This window comes from Anoplophora glabripennis, unplaced genomic scaffold (assembly GCF_000390285.2).
Source record: "Anoplophora glabripennis isolate ALB-LARVAE unplaced genomic scaffold, Agla_2.0 scaffold745, whole genome shotgun sequence".
Lineage (NCBI taxonomy): Eukaryota > Metazoa > Arthropoda > Insecta > Coleoptera > Cerambycidae > Anoplophora > Anoplophora glabripennis.
The window spans coordinates 121,271-132,305 of record NW_019416912.1 but is presented as its reverse complement, the minus strand read 5'-3'; the positions used below and the strand labels follow the sequence as shown (position 1 = coordinate 132,305).

The 11,035-nt window shown below is 31.1% G+C and overlaps 1 protein-coding gene and 1 long non-coding RNA gene across 2 annotated transcripts in view; both read right to left on the bottom strand.

Moving 5' to 3' along the window:
- Positions 1-352: 352 nt before the first annotated feature.
- LOC108913928 overlaps positions 353-11,035 on the bottom strand; it is a 60,320-nt gene continuing 49,637 nt past the window's right edge. Inside the window, exons 3-4 of the mRNA XM_018719581.1 lie at positions 491-577; positions 353-382 (exon numbers count right to left, since the gene is read on the bottom strand). Coding sequence (XP_018575097.1) covers positions 353-382; positions 491-577 — 117 coding nt within the window. The remainder of the gene's footprint in view (positions 383-490; positions 578-11,035) is intronic.
- Positions 6,841-7,057, bottom strand: LOC111692012. The gene is made up of 2 exons (XR_002763118.1): positions 7,018-7,057; positions 6,841-6,955 (listed from the first exon to the last, which is right to left on the bottom strand). It is a non-coding gene; the product is annotated as an uncharacterized LOC111692012 (long non-coding RNA).

Here is an 11,035-nt window from a genome sequence, read left to right as displayed (position 1 = left end):
TTATTGGAGGTGATATATTTTCAATTATATACATTACTTTTTAAGATTATCAACAATTCATTAAATACAGATTCACTAGATTCACAAAATTCTTTACCAAAATGATTTCTCACTACCAAAAGACGAAGATCGAGTTAAGATAATTTTTCAATCTATTATTAAAATTAATAAAACATTTGTTTAGCAACAGTTATCTAAACTTTGTTGAAGGTGTATACTATTTATTTATTATTATAATAAAGTACACATTATAAATAAATGTTTTACATTCCTCCGACTTTAAAAAAACGCGGAAGGAAACCACAGCGAAACCCGCAACACTCGGTTATAAATAAATAATAAATTCAGTGACTCATTCCGCGAAATGTTGCTCAAGGCAAGGCTGGCAAATAAGTAATTATGATTCACGTAAATGCTTTCATTTACAACAACCAAAAACAAAATGGATAATGGGCGTTTCTCAATTACAGAAAAGGCATTTTAAACTTACATTCGTCGATCCACTAGCGGTACCATGCTGTCGGCCTAAGAGAAGAGATTCCATGGTATAGTCTAATGGTTCGCATGTGCCATCATTCTGTAATATAAAAAAAAACACATTAATCTTGACTGGAATTAATTATAAAACTGTTTCTCGCCACGAACTGGATGTATGAGAACGTACACAGGACTTTGCATGATTTTTACAAAGAAACGTGACGTTATTATTAAAACAATTAGGTGGAATTAGTAATACAGGAACAAATTTTGTTAATTCTGACTGTAAATATTTTATCGCTCTGCTTATAATAAGGTAAACAGTGGTAATAGTGAATCATGGATACGCTAAACGCGTTCGGCTGGAAAATTTTTATAAAAGATAAACTTAATAACGAAATAATTGGAAGACAGACAGCAAAATACAATTTCAACAATGTTTCTCTAAACTCACGGGAGACGATGGATTCAATAAACATACTCTAAAATCGGAGATACTAAGGGGTGATGCCACTAATTGTAAGATCTGTTTTGGCGCTCAGTAAATTTGATTTTCCTATGTTGGTGTTTCAGAAACTACCAAGGAAAAGTCACCAACTACGAACCTAGACTAAATCGTAAATCTAATCCTAGCCAGTAGCCACTCACATTGCTATTGTTCCGCTAGTGCCAACTTATTTCTATAATTCTATAAAATACCGACATATTCATAGTTCAAGCTTGGATGGTGGCAAAGATGATAATAATGTTTACCGATTGTACTACATAAATTATATATTATTTTTAATTATAAATTACTTTATTTGATAAACCTGTATTTTACTTCATCTATAATCCGACCTCAGAATTGCTGTATCAAGTTATGTTTTGGAGACATCCTAACCTAAAAATCCGAAAAACATGGTTATTCGCTATATTCTAGGCAATTTTTCTCCACAAAACACATTATACCATCCGGAAGTCGTCAGAATCCATTTCGAATCGATTTTGAGGAAAAAGTTACCTCGCAATGTTACTTAACATCAAATCTACAAAAAAAAATTTGTTTTCGCACTTTCAGGTTAGGACATTGGGAAAAAAATTGAAAAAGTATAGTCGGCCTGCGTCATAGATCATTTTTTTTTATCGTAAAGGCTTTATTTAGCACTTCCAAGTGTTTGGGACCGTCCATATATTATATAAAGTACCGCAAAACGCAAACCGCTCTCCATGGAAAATCTGCGTGTTATCTATCATTGACAATTTACAAGCAGGCAATTAGTGGAATTGTTTACTTACTTATAAAATCAACAAACAGAACGTGTAGTGCACTGGGTAACTCACCGTTTCACATGCAAGTTATTCAGGTATTTATTTAAGTTTTTCAGCTTCCTACTTCCTTGTTTACGTTCGATATACCCAAAGAACAATATTTAATACGTGTTTTCCAATTGATCTGGACATATGAGATTCATGTCACTCGATACTAAAAATACTAATATACGGCCCTTCCCCACAAACATTGGATTAACTTTTACGGATAGAATGAGGAAAAAGATGTTAGGTACCAGTACAACTATTTTTATTTTCTTAAAACATAAACCACTAGATACCAAATTATTTTGTAACATAAAGGTCTCTAGTGCATCCTGTAGCTACTTATTGTCGAGACAATAACGCTGTAGCCTTTTTTATAGTAACATTTTTACGGTCTCTAATTTATAATATACGTATGTACGTAAATTATAAAAGTACGAAAAAAGTGACATGACGATAAAGGCTGCATATATTACTCGTGTAATATACGAGTAGCAGCCTCAACTAGACCTTCAGTTTGAATCGACGAAATAAAGTTATTTTTAGCGTAGCCCCAATTTAATATGGCTTGTTCTTCTCAATTTGCTAAGTGTTGTCTTTAATACACGTATACCTTTAAATCAAGTGGCAGAGAAATGTGAATACGCTTTGATATAGGAAAGTTTCTGCTTAATTTTCATTTAAATTTTTCGTTGAATGATTCCGTTTGCTAACTGAAAATTGTAACGCTTTAGTTGAAATTATAGTGTTAATCTTACAAGTTGCAGTAGAAAATTGCTTATTGCAAATACCACTATATTGATCTTGAATGCAGTCCGGCCATGAATTATTCATTATTCAAAACATGCGAAGGAAGCAAATCGATTTGCTTAAAATTTTGGCTGAAAACGTCCGTCGTGCTTAGCTCGGCCATATACTGTGTTGTGTTTGGACGTTTGTACAACATTACAAAGCAAAGAACAATGCGTAAGACAAGAAGAAAGCTAATGTAGGATCATATTCGGTGCAAAGTAATAAATCATTGCTTGACAAGGGATCCAGTGCAGTACGGTTTTAAGGGGTTTAGAAATTGAATAATTTCTTTATGCATTATGAAGGGATGAAGGGATCAGTTCACGTCTGGCACCCTTGTTCCTACAAAAATTCCTTTATTTTCATAAACTATTTATTTTAAATATAATTTATTATAAATCCAATTTGTTTTTTAAATTCGACATAATGTATTACATTTTACCTCTGTACGCGCCCCTGTTTACTTGTTTTTTGAAGACGGTCTCTGATTTACGACCAAGCTCGCCAGATTAGTATTTGACGTATAACCGACCACTTCGTACAATCGATGCACCTGGGCGACTACAGCTACTACCAGAACACAATACGTATGAAGCGGTATTTCAGATTTTACGTTCAGTTTCATTTTAAATTTAAAATGGTTCATCTTACGCGTTCTAAAAATGATGACACGATTTTCCTTTGATAAAAGACCAACAATTTTTTGCTATACTTTGCATCGAATACGATCCTACTATACTTTTATAGTAATTAGGCGAAGATGCAAACATCTCAGGTAGATTACAACCAGAAGATCCCACAAGGTTCGATTTTGTGAATGTTTATTAGAACAAAATAATGACAAGGAATATTTCATCGATGCGTATTGGTAACCGACGAGACAATTAAACGGGAAATCGCCGTCGTATTATGACGTCACGTGGAGAGTAAATAACGATTCGTGGATATTGTCGGTGCCACGCTAATGGACAATGTTGTTAGTAATGCTAACTTATCTTTATACAGGGTGTTTCAGAAAGACCTCCCGTAAATACAGGGGGTGATAGTACGAAATAAAAATAAGATTTTTTTGTCATATGAGCTATATGTCTGTCTCTTCTTGTTTTCGAGATAGAACGTGACAAAATAAAATTTTTTAAATAGAATTTATACGAAAATTTCCAAACGGTGCGAAATATTTTTATGAAAATTGGTATTTCGGGGTTTTTAAGGATACCAAATACACTGGTATAATTATTTTTTGTGATTGTTAGTGACTGTAGTTAGTAATGACTAATTACAATCAGTAAAATTTTGATATAAAGTTAATTAGAGTTTAAAATATTATTAAGAATGTATGCCTTGTTTATGAACATCCATCAATAAGTTTTGACATAAGCCTATTTTGAGAAAAGTCACTTATTTTATACACCGTAATATTAATTTTAGAAAATAAAATTGTACGTTAGAAATTGGAGCCTGAATGGTAAAAAACCTAACCTCAAAAAAATTAGAACTTAAAAATGTATCAGGAATGTAGCATAATTAATTAGCGCCATCTATGAAATATCCAAAAAATAATATTAAGACTAGCGTATTTGGCATCCTCAAAAATTCTATTTAATACATTTTATTTTGTCGCTCTGTATCTCGAAAACGAGTTCATATAGCTCATAGGACAAAAAATTCTTATTTTTTGTAGTACTAACACCCCCTGTATTTAAGGGAGGTCTTTCTGAAGCATCCTGTATGTTGGCTCTAGCGAGTCCTAAAATTAAGTAAATTTCATATTTATTTTGTATTACGTATGTTTATAATTGATTTCTGTGATGATTATTGACATTGTTGTTTGTTAATAATGACTTTCTTGAAAAGCATTGCTCCTTTTTGAATTGTACCACAGACAAACGAAGTAAATTCTTTAATATTAGCTACCAGAATTTTATTATCTTGAAAATTCAATAATACAATTACTATTTACGATTTGTTTCCAAAATAAAAAAGTTATGTCGCTGTGTTTGTGCGTGAAATTTGTCTATTTAATTTTCGGCAGCTATTACTTAGAATTGAGGAAAATAGGAACGATAATTCATTTAGTAGGATTAAGATAAACATTATCAAAGACCAAAAATTAATTTTGGGGCTGACACGTATCCCTCTTTCACCGTCAAAACATTACCTAACACTGTATCCATGGAGACTACATAAGGAGCACGAACTCATACGGGAAAATTGACAAAATTTGTCCAAGAAATGGTAGATGTTGGGGTGGCGCTAGTGTTCCATATGTCCCAAATGAATGTAGCTTCATAAATACGAGTGAAGTAAGCAAATAACCAATTTTATTTTATTTATATTGAGTTTAGTAGATATATTGGGGAGCGGGGAGGTATACTAAGCTAAAAGCTAGAAGTCAAGTCAAAAATTATTACAATTTGTTTTTATAAATGGTAATTAAATGTTTCGAAAAATAATTTAAATATGGTAATAGTATGTGAAGTGAATGATTGTCAACAGATTTAAAATAAAACAGTACGTTTGTGATCTGCATTTTCAATCTAATGATGTCCAGCAGTTCTTTATTACATAAAATATAGTGGGTTAATATTATGGCAAAAAGTCGAATAATTCGGAAGATGGAAGCAGCTTCTTTGATTCTTAATACGGTAGAGAAATTTTTAAATAGAAATATTTCATAAGTGAAAATATTGTATAATTGAATGATGCATTGTTTCTTTATATATTTTGCAGCAGCATCAACAGCAAGAGCATCCGCTACACCAGCAACAACAGGTGCAGCAGCTACAACAAGAGCAACACTTACAACAACAACAACAACAAGAAGAACAGCAAGTAAATCAAGAGCAATTAAGTTACGATGAGATTATACTAGAAAGTGAGCAATCCTGTCCTGTATAATCTAATAAAAGAAAAGTTCTGTTGACGTGTGATGAGGTCTCGACGAAGCAACTATGAATATGTTCACATAATATTGACAATAGCAACCAAGTATACTTTATTTATTTCTACATATTCTTGTAATTTATATTACGTGCATAAATAATTAAATTCGTATCTTTAATATAATTCTTCCTGGTGACATCGCTATTATCATTACTGAATTGAATAAATCATTTCCAATTAGTTGCTGTTTCTTTCCTGTTAGTAAAAAACTGATTGAAATTCAGATATCATATAAAATTTAAAGAGAGGATACGTGTAGTAATTGATGCTGATCGATCTGTATTGGTAATTGACTACTTTTACTAAATATTTAAACATGGAAATCAATTGCTTCATGAACAAAATGAAATTTTAAGAAGATAGACTGACACGTATTACTTATTTTTAAGTTGTTTTATTTGTAATATATATTTACTTTGTTACTTGTTTGTTATGAATAAATATTTATTTTATTTTAATTAGGCACAAATAATTTCGTTTTTTTGATTCAATTAATAAAACATTGAAATCTTTGGTAGATAAACATTTTATTTTTACAAAATATGTAACAAAAATATAGAACATTGCTAAAATATTTCTTTATAATACCTTATTAATTTTGGTCTATACTCTACCTTGAAATAAGTCATGGAACCATGTTACGTTCGAATTAAATCAACAATTTTACGAAAGTAGAATTAAATTTTACAGCAATTTTAAAATATATACCCAGAAAACTAATCGATTTTAAACAGTTATAAAATATTTAGATTACCTAGTTTTTGTGACCTTTATAATGGAGTACCTATATTTTGTTAAAATTTTGGTATCAATTGGTTATGTTGTTTTAAGCTTCTTGACATTTTGAGAAGAGAGCGATATGACTCTCGAAGCATTGAGAAGTCTAAACCGACAACATGGCAATCAGCTTAGAAATTGTCCAACCATAATTTATCGACTTTCCATAGTCAGTTTTCAGTTACACTATAATATAGTATATTATTGGTTATTCAAAAAAAATATGGATTGTGATATACTCTATCTTATATGAATTCCTTTCCCATCAATTATTCCTATAACCTGCTCTGGAAATTCATATTGGGCAAAATATTGTTCGATTACAACTGCCTCATTATCTCGGCCATTCTATAATTTATGGAGACAAGTTACTTAGCAAGTATGTAACTTTTCTGGTTGTTGTAGAGCTTAAGGCAATGCAAAATTTACCAGAATCATGGGTGAAATAATTAGAAATGGCAAATTTTTCTTCAATTCTGTTAGCTACTTCCCATATGCTAACATGGACATGTTAAAAAAACTTGGCCACTATATTCAGGTACAATAATTTCAAAGTAGTTCTTATTTTTTACTCTATCTGTTTCTTAGAATAAATCTATTTCATCACCACTCTCAAGCTGGACAATGCGTCTAATAAGTCATCTGAATCACTGGACTCAAAATCGGACATCTGTAATATTTTAAAAAGTTTATTTAAAACACCGAGTTTTTTTATATTCTATTTTTTATTACCACAAGTAAAAATTCCATATTAATAATACAAGAATTACTATTTTTTTAAAGGCAACTTCCTGTATAAAATGTGACTATTTTTTACTAACATTAAACTAAAATCTTTAACAAAGTAATTATCAAAAACATAAACCTTACTTATAGGTTAATATTAACAAGATCACGTCATAAATTCCTTGAAAACTAGTTTCTTTCTACGAACACCAAATTCTTCTCATAAAGCTAATATTTTTTATTATCTATTTAGTTTAATTACAATCCGGAATGACATATTTTCATGATTTATATAATTCAAAGTAGCTTACATTATTTATTTTAAAATTTTTAACACATTACAAAAATGACATGATTGATTTATAATTCAAATCACAAAACATATAAATATTCAAAACTGCCGCTTTTTATCTCCCCTCTCTACATATGGGACATATGGAACACTAGCGCCCTCTTATTTTTGTAAGATTCTTGTTTACATGGAGTTCGGGCTCCTCGTATAGTCTCCATGACTGTATCTTTGGTTGAAGTGAAATACTGTCAATATGCCGACACCTTTCGAAAGAGCCCAGCGTTATTTCGCTTACATTGTTTGTTTAGCTATAAATAAAAAACATCACTGACGTAATAGTTACCACACGCAGACAAAAGCCAATCACCTATATAAATATTTTAATAGCACTGACCAGCCCATTAGATTTTGATTGATTTGAGTGAATTGAACATAAAAAAGGTCCAGGTACAAACACATTTCTGTGTCCCGGTCGATATGTTCCCATCAACGTAGACTACTGTAATCACAAACAAGTTACACGTACGTAATTCAATTACACAGTCAATTTGTCACAGTTACAGTTCGGTTTAGCCGTACTTTGTGTAACATATCCCCATTTAGTACCAATTAAAAATTCGCTGGATTATTCAGATGTGTTCATCGGCCTGTTTTGACGCAACTTGGCAAAAATAAAGAGAGAAAACACACGGGAAAACGCTCCACATCCTGCTTCGAGGCTAATAATATAAATATTACGCGTTTATGTGGGCATGATGTAACGGCTCTATATTTAATGAAACTTAGCGGCTTAGAAGTTTCCTTGGTGCGAGTTTAGCAATAAATTCGTTCCCGAGTACGTATAAAATAAACAATTACTATAATTTCAAGTTCTTGTACATTGTGAATTAATTTAAAACCTTATAATTCCTTGTTATTCTTTTTTTAACTACCTGTTGTTTCGTGCTTGACGTGAGTGATTTTCCTGACTTTCTTTTGTTAAAACGTTATAGAGCACTTTTTGCTTAGAATGTCGTCTGCTTTGTTTCGGCGTGTCAGGGCGGTTTTAGATCCCATGTATTTTTGATTTAAAAATGCTAATAATTTAGCCGTAGATAATAGATATTTCTGGGAAAAATGTTACATAATGACAACTTCGACTCGTATACTAAAATCTGATTGGTTGTTGCAAATTATATATCTAGGTTTCAACTTTTCGCGAATAAAACCACTTCGAGAGAGTAACAAATACAAAGACTAGACGTCTTTTTCTCCTCCGTCCTGATTTCGTATTTCCAGAGAGTTCCATGGAAGCAAATACGATATGACCCCGATAACTAAACTTTTCAAAACAAAGTTGAAATCCCATTTCACCGTGCCATATTTCGCTGGTCCCGAGGACACAGTTAAAAATTCCTGTCGCGACTTGGCACCGCATTCTATACAGTGAAATATTAGAGACTATTATTTTATTCGGATACCAAGGACATAATAAATCTTAACCACACATTTCATCTAGATAGTATATCTGGAAGAAACGATCCAATTTTCACAGGAATATTTTACTTCGAGAATTGCGTAGGAAGGCCAAAGAAAATGAACACTGGAACTGCTGAAGGTCGATTGCTTTTACGGTAGAAATCCGGGCAATTATGGTGATAGAAGAGTCGGATGGGGCCGATGTCTGAAGTAGAATTATCGTAATTAGTTCCGCAGAAACTTACAAAACAATTACTGTAATTATAAACAATTAAATTAGAAGGAATAAATTCATCTTGAAGCGCCATAACTTACGAGGAGATTTACAAAGGGACAAAGAGAATATACAGGGTGCTTACTAAAAAATGGACCATACTTTAAGGCTAGTTTCCTTGATAGTCCAGTCATTGAAGGTAAAATACGGCGTTACTGTATAATTTTGCCAAACAGCACTGATTTGCACCAAAATTTGGATTTAAGTTCTACTTACCCTCTACTTCAAAGTTGACCCTGTGCCAGGGGTTGCTTTTTATTTTTAGGGGTGAAAACTACCCCTATTCGAAAATAATTATAGAATTGTAGATTCCAGCATGTAATAAGTTGAAATAATCTTTAAATAAGTAATTACTACTTCAAAGTTGACCTTGTAGCGGGGGGTGGATGCCACCCCTTCTCGGTTGTGATATATTGACTAATTCTAAGCAACATCTGTTCTATAAAGTTTTTTCTGAAAGTTAGTACTTTTCGACTTATTCGCGAGTGGAAGTGTAAATGTTTAACCAAAAAAATACTTTTACAGACGGTTTTTCGCGAATAACTCAAAAAGTAAGTATTTTATCAAAAAAATCATTCTTATAAAATATGTAACTTATAAAAAACTAAAATAATGATGTGTTTATGGTGTCTGTAGACCCAATACAAGCGGAGTAATAGCTTGTTGAAGGTTGGTTCTTATTCGTGAAAACTACCCCTATTCGAAAATAATTATAGAATATTCGAGCGTGTAATAATAAGTTGAAATCTTCTTTAAACAAGTAACTATGATGAATTGAAAATTGTCAATTCCAAAAAACCACCCCATATGACAGTAATTATTAAAAAATAATGTTGAAAAATATTATTCAGCAACTTAGAATAATTTAATCATATAGTGATATTAAATTAAGATTTCTTTACTGTTTTAATTTTTTATTATTTATTTGTAAGTTTCAACCCTTATAAAAACCACCCCTTGCAAAAAAATCGAACAAATATAATACAATCTTTTTATTATTTAAAATGTAATGTATTTATTTTATCAAACCTTAAAAAAACCTACTGATTAAAGTTTGAAGACAAAAATAGGGAAAATAAGAATTTTATTTTTATATGGATTTTAATTTTTTTTATTTTTATAACAAAAATTTTTGTTATTGCAAAGAACATATAAATAATCAAAAATCCTCTTCACTCTCGTCTTCCTCATCCATTCTATTCCTAAAATTTCTATTTCTATTCCTAAAATATAGCTATAATGTGTATTCATCAATGCTTCAATATACGTGTTCTAATATACTATTTTGTAGGGTTTTTCAAAGGCTATAAGATAAAATAAGTTATATTTTCTTTTAGCCCTTATTTTTGTAAGGGTTTGAGCTGAAAGGGCTTGAACAATTTGCCATTTACGAACATATGCAAACTTTAAACAAAGTTTTCAAAAATGCAAAACATACAATTTTGTACTCTACAAAATTTTGCGTATATTAATAGATTTTGAGTTATTTTAAAGAAAAGGCAATACAAAAATTCTCTTTTCACTTCAAGCTCAACTTTTTCAAAACACTAAGCACTTTAAACCGGTCAAACTTCTAGAGCATATTACAAGTACATAAATAAAGTAAATTGTAAAGTGGTTACGATTATTTTTAATTGGGGTGGTAATTAAGGGGTGATTTTCACGTTTTTTGTCATCGAAAAAAATACGGACCAACTTTATTTTCATCACCTCGCTTAGGTTTGACGCTAGGAACTTTTATAAAAAATAAAAATAAAGGTTTTTTCAAGCACTTTAAAAAAGTTCTGTGAGTATTCAAACTTTCAATTTTGGCGTTTGACGAATAAGAACCAACCTTCAACAAGCTATTACTCCGCTTGTATTGGGTCTGCAGACACCATAAATACACCATTTTTTTATTTTTTTTTGTAAGCTACATTTTTTATAAGAATGATTTCATTGATAAAATTACTTTTTGAGTTATTCGCGAAAAACCGTCTGTAAAACTGGTTTTTTGGTTA